At 47.0% G+C, this 15798-nt stretch overlaps 7 protein-coding genes across 7 annotated transcripts; 2 read left to right on the top strand and 5 right to left on the bottom strand.

The window, feature by feature from the left end:
* Nucleotides 1–275: 275 nt before the first annotated feature.
* On the bottom strand, nucleotides 276–2292 carry N7469_007704 (putative acyl-CoA dehydrogenase; the record flags this gene model as incomplete). Its single annotated transcript, XM_056646622.1, has 3 exons — nucleotides 276–1794; nucleotides 1856–2132; nucleotides 2184–2292. The coding sequence occupies 3 exons, from the start codon at nucleotides 2290–2292 to the stop codon at nucleotides 276–278; spliced, it is 1905 nt and encodes a 634-aa protein (XP_056498173.1).
* A 439-nt stretch (nucleotides 2293–2731) lies between these two features.
* N7469_007703 (glycoside hydrolase family 18 protein) lies at nucleotides 2732–4038 on the bottom strand (the record flags this gene model as incomplete). Its single annotated transcript, XM_056646621.1, has 4 exons — nucleotides 2732–3378; nucleotides 3462–3696; nucleotides 3764–3788; nucleotides 3860–4038. 4 exons carry the CDS (start codon nucleotides 4036–4038, stop codon nucleotides 2732–2734), a joined length of 1086 nt encoding a protein of 361 aa, XP_056498172.1.
* A 1408-nt stretch (nucleotides 4039–5446) lies between these two features.
* On the bottom strand, nucleotides 5447–7636 carry N7469_007702 (uncharacterized protein; the record flags this gene model as incomplete). Its single annotated transcript, XM_056646620.1, has 4 exons — nucleotides 5447–7031; nucleotides 7101–7163; nucleotides 7236–7452; nucleotides 7528–7636. 4 exons carry the CDS (start codon nucleotides 7634–7636, stop codon nucleotides 5447–5449), a joined length of 1974 nt encoding a protein of 657 aa, XP_056498171.1.
* Nucleotides 7637–8107: 471 nt separating this feature from the next.
* On the top strand, nucleotides 8108–10293 carry N7469_007701 (uncharacterized protein; the record flags this gene model as incomplete). The annotated part of the gene is made up of 4 exons (XM_056646619.1): nucleotides 8108–8683; nucleotides 8750–9402; nucleotides 9452–9778; nucleotides 9855–10293. 4 exons carry the CDS (start codon nucleotides 8108–8110, stop codon nucleotides 10291–10293), a joined length of 1995 nt encoding a protein of 664 aa, XP_056498170.1.
* A 290-nt stretch (nucleotides 10294–10583) lies between these two features.
* N7469_007700 (transcription factor domain-containing protein) lies at nucleotides 10584–12668 on the bottom strand (the record flags this gene model as incomplete). Its single annotated transcript, XM_056646618.1, has 4 exons — nucleotides 10584–11558; nucleotides 11618–12446; nucleotides 12501–12565; nucleotides 12633–12668. 4 exons carry the CDS (start codon nucleotides 12666–12668, stop codon nucleotides 10584–10586), a joined length of 1905 nt encoding a protein of 634 aa, XP_056498169.1.
* Nucleotides 12669–12807: 139 nt separating this feature from the next.
* N7469_007699 (enoyl-CoA hydratase/isomerase family protein) lies at nucleotides 12808–13632 on the top strand (the record flags this gene model as incomplete). Its single annotated transcript, XM_056646617.1, has 1 exon — nucleotides 12808–13632. One exon carries the CDS (start codon nucleotides 12808–12810, stop codon nucleotides 13630–13632), a length of 825 nt encoding a protein of 274 aa, XP_056498168.1.
* Nucleotides 13633–13883: 251 nt separating this feature from the next.
* Nucleotides 13884–14890, bottom strand: N7469_007698 (PIG-F family protein; the record flags this gene model as incomplete). The annotated part of the gene is made up of 3 exons (XM_056646616.1): nucleotides 13884–14040; nucleotides 14096–14382; nucleotides 14465–14890. 3 exons carry the CDS (start codon nucleotides 14888–14890, stop codon nucleotides 13884–13886), a joined length of 870 nt encoding a protein of 289 aa, XP_056498167.1.
* Between the last annotated feature and the right edge of the window lie 908 nt (nucleotides 14891–15798).

Below are 15798 nucleotides of genomic sequence, written 5' to 3'. Positions count from 1 at the left end.
CTTTTGAACGCGGCGAGATTTCAACTTGAAGATGATCTGCCTGAATGGAGTGTTTGCACTGTTTGCACTCGACCATACATCTGCTTACTGTACATGGTACACCAAGTTACTGGAATCTTCCAGGAACTTGGAAAATTGTCATTAAATTGTCATCAAATTGTTAATGAAAATTCGATTTAATTCAGATAAAGCTTACCCTAGTCCATTGCTACTAGCAAATAAATAAGTTATGAATATTCAAGGTGACATACTATTCCAGGGTATTAAATCAATACTTATAGCTTGGAGTTGTTCTGCAACGAGCGATGACCAACTGCTCGCTGAGCCGGCAGCTCTATGCCCCATGCGATTCTACAATCCCATTGAGCATGTCTCTCTCCTTCAGGGTCATATCCGCGATTACTCGAAGAAATAGCAATGATATCGAGGAAAACATTATCCCCAACACCACCCTCCACGTCCAAAACCCAACGTTGAGCCATTTCCATGCTCACGGCATCATTATCTCGCTCTGCATCTAGAGCCAAGAGCGCACCACAGATAATCCAGGTGAGAGTAAGCATGTAGCGTCGTGCATCAGCCAGAATCGCGGCAGGGGAACTGTTCTTTGGGGAAAAGCGTTCACGTAGTATTGACCAGGCAGTGACCAACCCTGTACGGATTCTCTCTTCACGAATCAGTCCCATCATACGATCAACCCAGGCCGTAAAGATATCCAGGTGATTGCTTTTGATGAGAAAGCGGACCATTTCACTGGCTAGAACATTACTTGTTCCTTCCCAGATGCTATTGACCAACGCCGTCCGCAAAATTCGAGAGATATTGAATTCCGGCTCATCTGGCTCATCCATATAGCCTACACCTCCCATAGCTTCCTGGCATTCCTGGATCCCAAGAATAGACATCTTGCTCAAAACAGCCTTCGCGGCAGCTGTTAAGGTGCGGAAGACCACGTTTGCCTCTTTGCCTGGTTGTGGGAGATGTGCCAGTTCTGAAGGCTCGGATACCTTGTTCTCCACCAACCCCATCACTGCGATGGTGAAGAAGGCAAGGTTCATACCAGCACGATGCTTCACTTCTAGGTCAGCCAAGAGCCGGAGGTGCATGGGAATTAGCCATAATGGCTCTCCGACGGTTGACCTGGATTTTGCAAAGCTCTTTGTGATGCTCAAAGCTCGGCGGAAACCAGATAGAGACCCGATAAAGGTGTGAATTCTCGTCACATTTAACAAAGGAGCGATTGTGACGATGCCTTGATCAACTTCACCGACCAAGTGCGCGCGCATGTCTTTAAGTTCAAGTTCTGCTGTGGGTAACTCTTTGGTGCCCATCTTATTCTTCAATCTGTGAATCCGAACGCCATTCGATACTTGACGAGAAACTCCATCCTCCCCAACTTCTGTCCGACGGAGCGGCGCGAGGAACGTGGAAAGTTTGCCTGATGGTGTTTTGGCCAAAAGAAGTGCAACATTGGCATCGGTGGCCGAAGAAAAGAACTTGAATCCGTTGATCAGGTATTCTCCTTCTCCCAAAGCGTCTCCTCCTTTAGTCGGCAATGGCGAATAAGTTGCCCATGTTTCGGTATTTTGAACATCGCTGCCGCCTGGACGCTCCGACATCCATTGTCCTGATGTCCAATGGTCGTTCCCTTCCGAGGTGAGTCCTTTGAAAACCATGTGGAATGGATGGTCTGCGGGTATACCCTTAAGCCTAGGGGCGAGAACAAACGCAGCACCATCCGTCATACTGATCGGACAGGAATAAAGACCTGATGAGGGAGAGTATAGGTAGTTTCTAGATTCAAATTAATAGCTAAGACGAAGAAAGATGGTCTGGCTGGATACGTCAATCTTACAAGCCATATTGGACAATCCGTCGGTGTAAACCGAGAGATGTATCATAACCAGCCGAAACGATCCTGTTGCGGGCGCCCCATTTCCCGAGTTGTTTCCATCCTTCTGTTGTATAAAGACGGTCATAGTCATATCGTTTGCCCCAGACGTTGTGACTCTTAACATATGGCGGGTTCCGTTCAGCATCAGCACTCCATTCACGAATCTGATCAGAGACGGCCTCAGCACCGAGTTGGATGAAATGAGACTCATTAGAACGCAGTTCGGATGGTATATACCCTGATAATAAGCATTTCTGACATCAATGGAGTATAAAGATGACCGACTCACATTGAAGACTGCGTTGGAGACTGATATCGGACGTGTAGGTATTCTCCAACGGAGCAGGCTCAGTGAAAGTCCCACTTTCCGCCGTCGCCGGCTGGAAATTAGGAGGCATTATGGAGAAATGATGATAACGATGACAAGGCTATCTTGTCGGATTTATGAATGAATCAAGAGTTGATAAATTGAAATTGGAGATTCCGGGGTAAAAAGGAGGGGAAACGTGCCTCGGCGTTTCGGCTGCTCCACCTCAAACGACGACCACTCGGACAGACCAGAATTTAGCATGATATCTCCAAGGGGGCCACTTGGAGTAATTTTGGAGATGTTGACAAAGGAAGACAGAAAAAGAAAGAGAAAGGGGATATGGATAGAAAATTCAATAAGAGCACAATTCCAGACCGTGGGACAATCCCCTCGTTGATACATACATGTGATAAACAGCCACCCAAACATGAGAAAGAACCGAACCCAACGAAGAGACAAAAAGTAGGAAATGCGCGATGAAAACAGTTCATGATACTTTTGATGATTGCGGATTTCCCCAGACTACATCACATCTCATGCAGAGTATTATAACCGGTCTCCAATAGACTGCGTGGTCCCCGCGCATCAGAGCAGATGTGCCAATAAAACAACCCACCCAGTTTCGACGAAGTAACAAAGTTCGCCTTCTGTTTAACCGTCGCAGGGGTATCATATGTGACGAATCCACCATCGCTTCCAACACAGTATGCAGCCCCGGCCCTTTCATCATGGATTTCCTGTGCCCCAGGTCGGGGTAGTTCACTATAATCGAAGACGCCATCCTCCCCGCCGTGGCCAGCATACCGCTGACCTGGTCCTGAACACCCAAGGAACGATCTTCCATATACTGGAACACCGAGGATGATCTTTTTCGCAGGAATACCTTGCATCAGTGCATAGTCTACAGATGAATATCCAGAGATGGGCGAGCCGTGGAGTTGAGCCTGGTGACCTGCTTCAGACTCCCAAGGACCAAAGAAGTCATAGGTCATGAGGTTAATCATATCTAAATGCTTTTGTGCCGCACCCAGGTCAATGTGTCGTAAGAACCATTGACTGGCTGGTAGAGCAGTTGCTAGGACGTATCGTGGGGCTGGAAGCACCTCTCGCAACTTAGAGAGCAAACGAACGTAATCCTTGCCCTCCTTGGAATTTGCAGGATGTTCCCAGTCCACTGAGAAAGAGAAACTTGGCTCAGTATTCATTGTCTTTCGGAGAAAAAAAAGGAGATTTTCATGATATCAAGCCATGACTTACCATCAATGCCATCCAGGCCATATTGATCCACTAGCTGCCGTGCACTCCGTACGAAGACTTCAGTTTTGGATCGACTGTGTGCAACGGCAGCAAAATGCTCACTCCCCTTCCCTTGACCACCAACAGATAGAATCACACGCAATTGAGAATACTGTTGCTTCAACTGGACAAAGGCATTCAGACAGCCCTTGGCCCCGTCCACATCCATCTGGGTATCAGCCCATTCATCGCTCAACTATCAAATTGGTCAGCCTAAAATGGAGTCTGTTTGTCCATTCATTTCAACACAAAGATGAACCTACATAGATGGTACCATCTTCCCTCACCCTGCAAGGATTCCAGATCGAGATTAGCGCCTTGGTCTAAGTATATGATCTTATCTGAGTTGATTGGCCTACCAAGCAAAAGCATAAAACACATGCGAGACGAAACCCAATCGCAAAGATGAAGGAGGTTGTTTACGATAGATCCGCCAGTTTGGGTAGTAGGCGGCGTTTGTGTATAGCGGCAGCTCCGATGAGGCAGTCGTGTCGGGCGCGGGGTCGACATTCCGCCGACGAAAGATGTTACTGAACATTCCCGTTAAGGTTCAGCTGTAAATTATCTCAAAGGATGAAAGGGAGAAGAAAGAATGATTGAAGAAGACACGAAGAGAAGAAGTAGAAAAGAAAAGAAAAAAAAGGAAAGAACGAAAAGAAAATCGAATTGGAGAAAAATTGCAAGGAAGGAGCAACCCAGAAAAAGTACGCCGTTGCCCGTTCGGGAAGGCATCACGTGTGGGAATATCAACTTGCTCTTTTTCTTTTCTTTTTTCCTTTTCATTTCATTTTTGTTTAACTTAATATTTCCGACATTCTGCTTGTTATTGCAATCTACATTGGATATCCCCAGAGAAAGAAGATCATCTCAGCTAAATCATACTAGACCATACTATTCTATACGAAAGAGGGGAGAAGAAACATCGAAATGGGGGCTGGTCATCTAACGGCGGGGCTCTCACATCGGCCCAGTCTACTCTTTCACTTTTCGCTTCCCTGCAGGAATCCAAAAAGAATTGCTTCACCAGACCAATCATAGTTTGAGTTGATGGTCTCTCCCCAGTTGCTAAGTGCACGCTACGCCTTGTTTTGAAATGCATTGTCGTCCAAAAAACCTGGGGGAAAGCCCTGAGAGTCCAGAATCCGGCACCGCCTCATCTCTAGATGACGTGGGGTGAACATCAAGCACGGCGCGTCAGCTTTATTTGGCGGCCGCCTATTCGTTCCATGCAAGTATGCATGTATTTAGCGCATGCAGCTGAGCCCCTTGTCTGGAGATTCGCGCAAATCAGGCCGATCGGCAAACAAGCAACATCTTTTTAGAATCCCATCGAGTCGGAGCCGCGCAAACTGCGTTTAAATAAAAAGAACAGGCGATCAAGTCGATCAAAAAAAAGGCTGCCACCATCGGAATAGGTCCGCGAGCGCCACATTGCCCCAGTTTTGTTTGCTTATTCCATGCTTAGTTCGCTCAACACATGACTGGCGCATCTGGGCAGTTTTACCCAGTGCGAAGAGGTGCCTAGAGGGGTCATTTCGACCCTCTTATTTGCTCCACGTTTGGAGACAATCGAACGAATGGAGTGAGTGGTATAGTAATCACTTTGGGATAATCTCACCCCCTTCTTGAACATTGTTGGGGTGGAGCTATACGATGCAGAGGTGAAACCATGACAGCGGAGTCGTCCAACGAATGACATTACATTACGAATATACTAATCACAATCATCTCAATTGGATTCGATGGACCCCACGTCAATTTCGTCCCTTTCTTTTGAGAGGTGGTATACACGGGAGGAATGGAGTCTGTTGTCCTCAACATCGTTCCACGGCATGACATTTTACGAGCAATTGGATGATCAGGATCAACCCGAGCTGAATCCTCCTATGCGGTATTCCATACTTCTCCATGTGGATCATGATATGTACTCAATTATCCATGGCTGGTTAAATTTTAGAGACACGATATCCCAAGGAGGGCTTCGCAGGAAGCTCCATGTTCCAGACAATCCGGTGATCCAATTCAGTTCGCTCACGATCAGTGGGTCGTTTATCATTTGCTGTAGTCAACCTCTGGAAGATCAATTCGGTAAAGGCAAATTCCGCAGGCACTCCCTGGCCTTCCATTACCCATCTTCTGGCGACCTCTTGAGCAACTTCATCACCATCTCGCTGTGCATCAAGAGCGAGAAGAATTCCACAGACCATCCAGGAAAGTGTGAAAATCACTTGGCGGCCTACCCCAAGGATGGTAGAGAGCGCTTTTTCATCCCGACCAGCATTCAATCGGCTCCTCAGTTGATTCCAGACATGTTGTGTGGTGGACTTGAATGAAGCTTCAGATATTTGGTTGATAACATCGCTGACCCATTCATCAAGAAGATCCAAGTTCTTTCCCTTGGTCAAATGGCGCACTGTTTCGCTGGCTAATACGTTGGTGGTACCCTCCCATACGCTGTTGGAGCTGGTGTCCCTCCAAAGTCTACTCACATTGAACTCCGGCTCGTCTGGCTCATCTTTTCGCATTCCAAAGTCAGCACCAATGAAGGGATTGAAGATGCTGTTTGACCTACCAATATAACCCACTCCTCCCATTGCTTCTTGACATTCCTGGAAGGCCAATGTGGCTGACTTGCATATCACAGCCTTTGAGGTAGAGGTGAATGCCCGTAACACGATGCTTGCAGTATTGGGGTTATCGGCAAGAACTGAAAAGACCTTTGGCACTGTAGTAGGAAACCCATCATCAACGTAACCCAGCAAAGAAGAAGTGAAGAAGGCCAACTGCATCCAGCCACGATGCTTAACCTCAAGTTGAGAAAGCATATTTAAATGCATTGGAAAAGATGAAAGTGGCTGATCGATCGTAGTCCTGGATCGGGCAAAGGACTTCGCGATATCAAGAGCACGCCGAAGGCATGATAACGCCGTGATGAAATTGTGTGAACGGGTGACATTGAGAAGTAGTGCAATTGTTCTAATTCCGCCGTCTTTGGGGCCTACAAGGTGTGCCCGGACACTGCGAAGCTCGACTTCTGCTGTTGGAAGCTCTTTTGTGCCCATTTTATTTTTGAGTCGGTGGATGCGAATGCCGTTCGAGACTGTCTTCGCTTTTCCATCCAGAGAATCCCTGATTGTTATTTTAGTTGGCGCCACAAAAAGTGAGAGCTCCCCTGACTCTGTCTTCCCAAGTAGTAGTACTGTATCACAATCGGTCGCGCTGCAGAAGAATTTGAAGCCTGAGAGTAGGTAGTCACCCTCCTCTATGGTTCCGAAACGACCCGTCTTGGAAGAAAGTGGAGAGTATACAGCAACAGTCTCACTATTTCCCAGGAAACTGCCTCCATTCCTCTCAGTCATCCATTGAGCAGAGATCCAATTGTTTTCGCGAGCAATCAGACGTGCGTATAGCTCATGGAAGGGGTGATCCGAGGGGAGTCCTGGAAGTTGGTGTCGAATCAATCGTGCAGCCCCGGATGTCATGGAAACTGGACAAGAGTAGGCAGCCGAGGAAGCAGAGAAGATATAGTTGCTGTGTAAGAAACCATTTCGTTAGCATGAACTACCAAAGAACATAGAAAGCTGGAAAGGAGTAACATACAAGGCGTGCTGAACAGCACGACGATGATGGCCGAATGTGTCTTCGTAGCCTAGTGATACCACACTTTCATCAGTTAGCAAGTTCCTGCCAATGAACCGAAAAGGGACTATGTTATTTTTTTTTTTTGAAACTCACCCATTTTGAATTCCCCATTTTCCAAGTTCTTTCCACCCAGTGCTGGTGACAAGACCTTCGGCCTCATAGCGGGAGCCCCATACATTGTATGATTTGATATAGGGCTGCTGTCTTTCTGCATTTCCAATCAAAGCATTTATCTCCTTGGAAATTGCATCAGAGCCGAACGACTTCAATTGGGGAGTTATCCTTTTTAGGGTTTCATCGGGAAGATGCCCTACAAATAGTCAGTCAACTCAGAAGGAATCTAATTTAAACTTGATGGATAAAAACACGAAAAGTCTGATCTTACACTTCAATATACGATGGAAGACTTGGTCGGTTGTCGCTGGGTTCTCCAAGGGCGCTGGGGAGAGAATGAACCCTTCATCTACTGTTGAAGGCGACAACTGCTTTCCCATGATGATTTTGTATATGAGCGTATGACGACGATGATTTTGCAATATGTTTACTAGCTCCTCATCTCAAGCGTCTTATATAATTACCTGTTTATAACTATCTTGCTCGGCTTTGATATGCGGGGTTGATTCGATCAACCCATCTGAACGCCTTTGTTGCCGATGGAAATTTAGTTTGCCGAGCAGAAGAGCCGATGTCCACCGATTATCACCGAGAAACACCGCAAGACTGCTTTAAAATATCATTTAACTTGTATTTTATTGACCGAGAAGCTCCTACAGAATGCGGGGAAAGCATCTAACCCGCCGTCCCGAGGAGATTTGCGGCTTAAATGGAGTGTACATGGAAATGGAGTTCCATATACTTCCCTCAAGAAGTATTTATTCTTGCCTCTCTACCTCTAAAATCTCATAAATTACATATTTGTATCTACTTAAAACCCTACTCCGCTCATTCAATCAAAAGTTTGAGATATGGCCAACTCTTCGCTCGAAGACGAAGCTCTGAAGCCTCGTCCCATCTGGACTCCTCCAGGGCCACAAGAGAAGATTCCAATGAATATCTATCGCACGCATATCAATCGGAAATTCAATCAGCAGCTTCGAAACTCTCAAGAGCTGCACCAGTGGTCAGTCAATAATCTCCAAGACTTTTGGATTGATCTTCATCAGTACACTGGCATCGTCCCACCCTTGCCTTCAAATATTACCACCGCATTCGATGCCAGCACACCCATGGAGAATGTTCCGGAGTTTTTTCGCGGTGCAACAGTGAATTACGCGGAGAATGTGCTAAGTGGTCGTAATTCGGATAAGACTGCCCTGATTGGAGTTCGCGAAGGTCAAGATTTGAGTGGGGAAACATGGACATGGGGTCTACTCCGCGAGAATGTGCGAAAGGCGAGAAGTGCCTTGTTGAATCTAGGCGTTCGAGAAGGAGATAGAGTTGCAGCGATTATATCTACGAGTGTCTGGTCAGTGGGCCTCTTTCTTGCCACTGCTAGCATAGGTGCCATTTGGACGAGTATAGCCCCAGATTTGGGCGACGAGGTATGAGAACATCCCAATATCCTATGACTCTTGTTGTTTTCTGGCATTAAAATTGGAAATTGACAGGGATGTATATCACGCTTGCAACAAGTGACCCCGAAGATCCTTTTGGCCGACGAGGAATCGACTTACAAGGGCAAAATGCGGTCCAACGTGCTCAAGATCCGCACTATCGTGCAAGCCATGAAGATCAAGCCTCAAGTATTTGTAATTCCAATTACCGGAGCACACGAGCCGAGCTTCCCCAGTCTTGATTATTTTCTTTCTCAAGCCAAAAAAGAAGATAATCTTGATTTCAAGAGGCTTCCCTACTCCCATCCACTGTACATTCTATATACGAGTGGGACGACTGGCCCACCGAAATGCCTTGTCCATACGCACAGCGTTATATTGCAGCACAAGAAGACGTCCGTCTTGCACAACTCACTAACTCCAGATGATGTCGTATTCCAATATAGCAGTACTTCATGGGTCCTTTGGAATATCATGATTGGCCATCTGTCAGTGGGCCCGACTCTGATTCTCTACGATGGGTCGCCATTGTGGCCTAGTGCAAAAGGAATGGCTAGGATTATCGAATATCATCGGGTTACATACTGGGGCTGTTCGCCTCGCTACCTCCAGGAGTTGGAGATGACCAAGTGTATCCCCAAGAATGAGTTTGATCTTTCATCGTTGAGAATGGTCCAAACTGGCGGGTCTCATTTAGGCGCCGACCAGTATCACTATTTCTATCAGAATTTCCCCCCCTCGTGTTCATTTGACTAGTGTGACAGGTGGAACAGACTTGGTTACTTCCTGGATCGGAACTGATCCGGCTGGGCCTCTTTACCCTGGCGAAATTCAGCTGCCAATGTTGGGCCAGGATGTTGATGTTGCAGACCCTATAACGGGCGAGTCAATCAAGAAGACCGGCAGACATGGTGAATTTGTGTGCCGGCAACCATTTCCATCAATGCCCGCCTTCTTCTGGGGAGATGCGAATGGAGTGAAATATAAAGAGGCTTATTTCGATAAGTTTGAGAATTGCTGGACCCAGCATGATTGGGCTAGTTACAACCCTTTGACGAAAGGATGGCAAATTCATGGTAGAAGGTGAGTTTTGTAGGAATGACGACCTTATTAGATTGATGGCGTAATATTATTTACTGACGAAAAAAACCTCCGCTAGCGATAACGTGTTGAATCCACAAGGCATTCGTTTTGGCACCACCGAGGTATACTCTATTACCGAATCTGCACCATTCAATAACGTCATTTCGACAACTTTATGCATTGGAAGACGTCGCCCTAGTGATTTTGATGAAGAAGTCTTCTTGTTCGTTGTAATGCAACCTGGTCAACAATTCAATCCTCAGTTGGCTCTGGAGCTCAAGGATGCTATCAGAAAGGGGTTAAGCAGCAAACATGTTCCTCGTTTTGTCATCGGCGTTGATGAAATTCCCATGACAGTCAATGGAAAAAAGATAGAAACATTGGTGAAGCAAGTTGTATCATCTGGAAAGCTGCCGAGAGTCATCAGCAGCACTGTGGCTAATCCAGGCTGTTTGAAAGACTTTACACGATACTACGATATTGAATCCTCGAAGGAAAGGAAGGGAAAGCTATAGAATATCAGTCGAAGCAATCCATTGACCTGAATCTGTATTTTAAATTTGCATTTCTCGACAGAGCAGGCCACCTTCACACGCAGCCATTTACACTTCAGTGGATTATCAGCAGCAGAAGAAAAATTGAATCTGGTCAGTGGCTAAGAAATAGGCGAGATACAATCGGTGTGTGTATGTGTGTGCTCGTAGAATACTCGTACTGCGCTGAACAGCTTCATGATGAAAATATGGTTCAAATTACAATGGAGGGTCTCATGGGAATCATTTTTGCTTAAAATACACCATATTCATCAAATATTCAAGAGCCATGACCCAGACCAGTCAAACGCGCCAGACCCTTCCCAGGCGGTATTGAATATATCAAGATCCGCATCGAGGGGAGGGAAACAGTTATCTACTGCTTCCTCCGGTCGGTCATTGAAGGTAGATCGCGCAGGGTTGGTCTCTTGTACCTCTGCCAAAGTACAAGTCGGGTCCACTACTGCGGTTGTTGCTGGATCAGACGAGTGTCCGATCAGAGACGACTGTTTGCAAAGTTTCATATCAAAGCCCTCAAAGAACGAAGCAATATCAGGGTCCAATGCTGGCGGTGGCCCGGAGAAGGATCCCTGTTCTCGGACCTTTTCGGTCAATTTATTTAGAGCCCGTAGTGGGCCAACAGCGGATAGCCATCTCTCGGATAGCTTCTGGAGGCATAGTTTGATGACGGTCAGTTCATGTTCTGCCGTGCTTTGTAGTTGCGTGTAGCGCCAACTAGAGAGAAGTGATAATCCGGCGCAGAGTGGATAGAATGCAAACACGGGTCCTAAATAACGAAGCTCGTCACGGAGTAAAAATTCCTCATAGATTCCGGCAATGAAGGAGGATGCCACTAGTGATGCGGCTGGAGGCACACTGTTTGGTGTAGGCTTATGGATTATAGTCAATACCACAAAGTACATGACCATGAGCTGTCGGACTTCGTGATGGGAGGTGATGATGTCTTCCTGTAAGGCGGCAGAGGCATGCAGTTTTGGAATGACCTGCTTTGCCCATCTGTACAGTGCATTTTCCAGGTCCACTCGACGCTGTCGAGATATCTCGTGTCGGAGGTAACATTCCACCGTGTCACCGATTAGGCAGGATATCGTGCAATATCCAAGGAAAAGCTGTGCTTGAAAATTCCAGGCCGGAAAGTCGTTCATTGACGGGGGAAGCACGTCACTGTCGCGAAGATTGATAGTCCTTGGTCGACCTACTCCAACGGAAATCACATTGTCACGGATCTAGAAAACGGTTGTTAACGACTTATATCGAGATCAATTAGAATACGTCCTCGACATACTACTAGGGACCACCACAAGCGCCGGCGGAGGCCGCGGTCTTTCGCAGTTGCTGGTGGCTCCTTATGAAGACCCAATTGAAAGGCCATCGCGCCAGCTGTTCGAATCCAGAATCCACTGGTATCTGTAGAGACATCTTCGGGGCCAACCGGATTATACCAATGCAGTAGACAAGCGGCGACAATCGAGATGAGCGAGTTATTCCCCCCACCGAAGAAGAATAGTAGCTTTGCGCGACGATAAAAGACCTCACTTGAGGCGTAATCCAAATGCGCTTTTGTGACTCGACTTCCAGCTAGAAAGATCGATTGCAAAAGCAGCATTGAGGGTGGGGAGCTCTGATCCAACCACTTTGGATCGACGACGGGCGTCCAAGGTAAGCAGTATTTGTTAAAGCTGTTCATAAGCTCCTTTTGAACATATTCTGGTGGTAATTCAAATGCGCCCTGTTCACGCAGCATCTGTAAATCTGCTGCTGATGTCTTGGGATTGGTATATGTGGTCTCGTGACCAGGCTTCACCATGTTCTCATCGAAAGGGACACTTCCCCCAAGATATTCACCTCTCCCACGCCAGCTCTCCTCTTTAATGACAGGTTCACCATTGTTTACTGGAACAGTCAAGGACTCATTTGGCACTGGACTATCTTCATGGGGGATAGTCGATGGTAGACGCGCGACTCTCTCGATAGGCGCGTCATTAGGAATCTGCGTATTGCGCTGACTCAAATCCGACGACAACGCGTCGCGACCTGAGATACTGGTAGGTAATCGACCAGCAGGTCGTGGGCTCAAACTATTCGTATAACGTTTGCGCTTGCGAGTATAAGGTCTACGAATATCAGAAGAGGATTTGCAAGTGGCTGTCTTTTATGCGGGTACTGACCTGCACTCCACCTCGGACTTTTCACAATTGGTGCAAGGATTGTGAGTTGCCAAATCACAGCGCACCTGAAAATAGACAAAGTTAGGTAGAGAGTCTTGCAATTTGGACAAACTGTGGAGACAAGGAACCCACCTTACGCTTATGACAAACAATACAAGCTGTCGACATTAACGCGGTGTTGGAGAAGGAAAAGTGTGGGGTTCAGCCGAGGCATTCGGGTTGGACATAAAAATGGGAGAGATTCACCCAGCAGAAGTTGGACATTTTGTACTTTTGTACCACTCAACCCACTGGCAAATCTTCAAAAATGACAGAAGAGCAATCGGTGATAGTTGATACGGTCTCTCATCCGGGGATTTCTATTGTTTCGATCAATCGACAGCAAAAGAAAAATGCAGTGGATCCTACAACCGCCAAGCAGCTCTACAATGCTATTCTCGCCTTTGAGGAGGACGCATCTCAGAAAGTCTGTATATTGACTGGAACTGGCGGGACATTCTGCGCCGGGGCAGATCTACATCAAGTTGCGCTGAAGAAGAGTGACGATGCGCCAGGAGAAAATCTTCGACCTGTTCAAGGACGCAACCTCGGTCCCATGGGCCCATCGAGGTTGATGGTTCAGAAACCAATGATTGCTGCTGTCGCTGGATATGCAGTTGCAGGAGGACTAGAGCTAAGCCTTGTGGCAGATCTTCGAGTTGTTGAAGAAGACGCTGTCTTTGGCGTGTTCTGTAGACGATGGGGAGTCCCTCTGATAGATTCAGGGACCGTGAGGTTACAAGCCATCGTTGGTCTCTCTCGAGCTCTCGATTTGATCTTGACCGGTCGACCAGTTGGATCTCAAGAGGCTCTGGCTATGGGACTGGCTAATCGTGTGGTCCCTAAAGGGGAGTCGTTGCAGCATGCATTGGACTTAGCCAAGCAAATCATCTCGTTCCCTGAGCTCTGCATGAATACCGACCGTCGTTCGTGCTATTATAGCGCCTTCGATGCATCGTCATTTGAAGATGCTATGTCGTACGAGTTTGAGAACGGCAGCAAAGTCATCTCGAAAGAGGCGATAATCGGTGCAGCCAAATTTAGCAAGGGAATGGGCCGTCACGGCAGCTTCAAGGAGTTTAGCAAGTTGTGAGGGAGATTAATTACTGATGAGGGATAGCTACGATTAAGCAAATAATACTTGAAAGGTTCTATACATCACTGAAGGATGAATAAGAGAGCAAAAAGAATATGCTAGTATACATTAACTTATAAGCTCACAACGCAAGAGAGCTTTAGTCTATCTATAAAGGACATAGCTATGCAAGCTATTTTCCAAGGATGAGATATAGGTATAGATGTCCAGTCCTGAATGAAAAGGATGCAACAGTCTGCTTTGAAGACTTAATTTGTCTTCTTTTCACCCTGTTCGGTATCTTCTACCGCAAATTGAACCCGTTTGCCGTAAATGAAGGGGACTCGAGAGATTAATGACCCAGCTGCGTAGCCAATGTAGGCGCCAGTGAGAATAGTAATGGGAAAAGCTTGCCACGGACGGTCCCTTTCGAATGTATCAGCGGAATATTTCTTCGTTATGAAAATCTAATAGTGCTTACCAGTCCAAAGGGATGGGGATGGCGCCAAACCAAGCACCAAGCCCAGTGCCCAAAGCAGCGCCCCAAACTGCATCTGCAGGTCTAGCAATACCCCAAACCTCTTTCCATACCGAGTTATCAACGCCGTGGGCGTAGACCAGTCCGGTGGCAGACAGGAAGGCCATATGGGCGGCGCAGAGCACAGTCTCCGCATTATGCGTCGTCAGAGGAGCACCGAACAGAACCAAAAGAGCGGCAAGAACCGGAGTAGCGAGTATAGAGGTGAGCGCAAGAGACAAGAATGCGGGCTATAGAAGAATGGTCAGCAAAGCTTCCCTATATATGATCATATGCATTCCATGTCCACAAGACAGAAGATTCAAGACGTACCATCAGCTTGGCCCAGACACTGGACCAATCATTCTTGCCGGAAGATGGCTTGCGGCGAAGGCCGGGTTTTCCAGGACGAAGAGTTACCGCAGGGCTTGAAGGCGAACGAGCGGCGGATTTTTTCTTCTCTTCATTGTCGGTTGAACCGGCCTCAGTAGAGCCAGCTGGTGGAACACAAAGGATGACATAGAACAATTGCAGCAGTGCTAACCATGGCAAATCTTGAAGAAGTTCATGTGTCGGGTCTGCGACCACGGCCTCGAATCGTGAAGCTCCCAATGCCAGAAGGAGGCCCGGGTGTGCGAAAGAATAAATGCGTGCCACCTTTGAAGGTAGGATATGAACGGGAGGTGCAGAGGGTTTCTCGACAGGGGCCTGAGATTGCGTGGGCGAGCTCACGGAAGAAGTGGAAGGTGCTGAGGCCATGATGAGCGCATTGAACCTCGCCAGGCACTCTTCTGCAAGCTAGTCTCCCTTCGCTTGAGAGATTGAGAGCTTCGTGTAAGTTGAAGAAGTTGAGTGAAGCAGGACAGCACGTTCCCAATTGGGTTTGGCGTGACGATGGAAGGCGGTGAAGCCAAAAGAAATGATCAAAACGGGCAAAACTCTCAAGTATAAAATGATAAAATGGGATGAAATTGGAGTGATTGGAAGAATCTCGAATGGCGAGGGTGGTACATTTGATTTACATTACAGCATATGGTACATATCGCTACAGTGAGAACAGATACCCCTTTTTCGAATCAATGCAAACAAAGGTAAGCGCCATTTCTTCGAGCAGGGTTCCCTCGCCTTGGGGAAGGAAGCACAGCAACACCCTAAACAGGCCCAGCTAGGTGACAATGGGAAGCAAAAGTGATAGATAAAGGTAAAACTGATAGAAATTTCACGCAAAAAAGAAGAACAGACCGGCTGCAATAACACAGGAACGTACAATCATACCACATATCAGCGTTACCAAGACATATCAAGGAGTATATGAGCTCCAAGGATAGGACAAAAGGGAGCAAAGGAGGAAAGGGAGAGGAGTCAGAGTGTGATAAAGGGGAAGAAAGAGGATAAAAGGTAGCAGGTCTCAACCCCAGAGGAACGTGAAGATCATCAAAACAAGAGGGACGAGGCCGAGAGCAAGAGGTGTTTGCGGCGAGAAGAAAGATCACGCGCTAGCGATGCCTCAATTTTAACCAAACCCAGAGAATCCACTAGCAACATTCATCTAGAGACAAGACTCCAGTAGAAAAGAATATAAGAGATCCTAAGAATCCTTCACATATAGACAGCGAAAACACCATATCAAAGAGAAACATATAGAATAGGAGGAACTTAATTGAGTG

Source organism: Penicillium citrinum, assembly GCF_028827155.1.
Source record: "Penicillium citrinum strain IBT 23319 chromosome Unknown utg000007l:1.0-2040159.0:1.0-2041076.0, whole genome shotgun sequence".
Classification (NCBI taxonomy): Eukaryota; Fungi; Ascomycota; class Eurotiomycetes; order Eurotiales; family Aspergillaceae; genus Penicillium; species Penicillium citrinum.
Note: the sequence above shows the minus strand (reverse complement) of the source record. Positions and strands in the feature narration are given on the sequence as shown.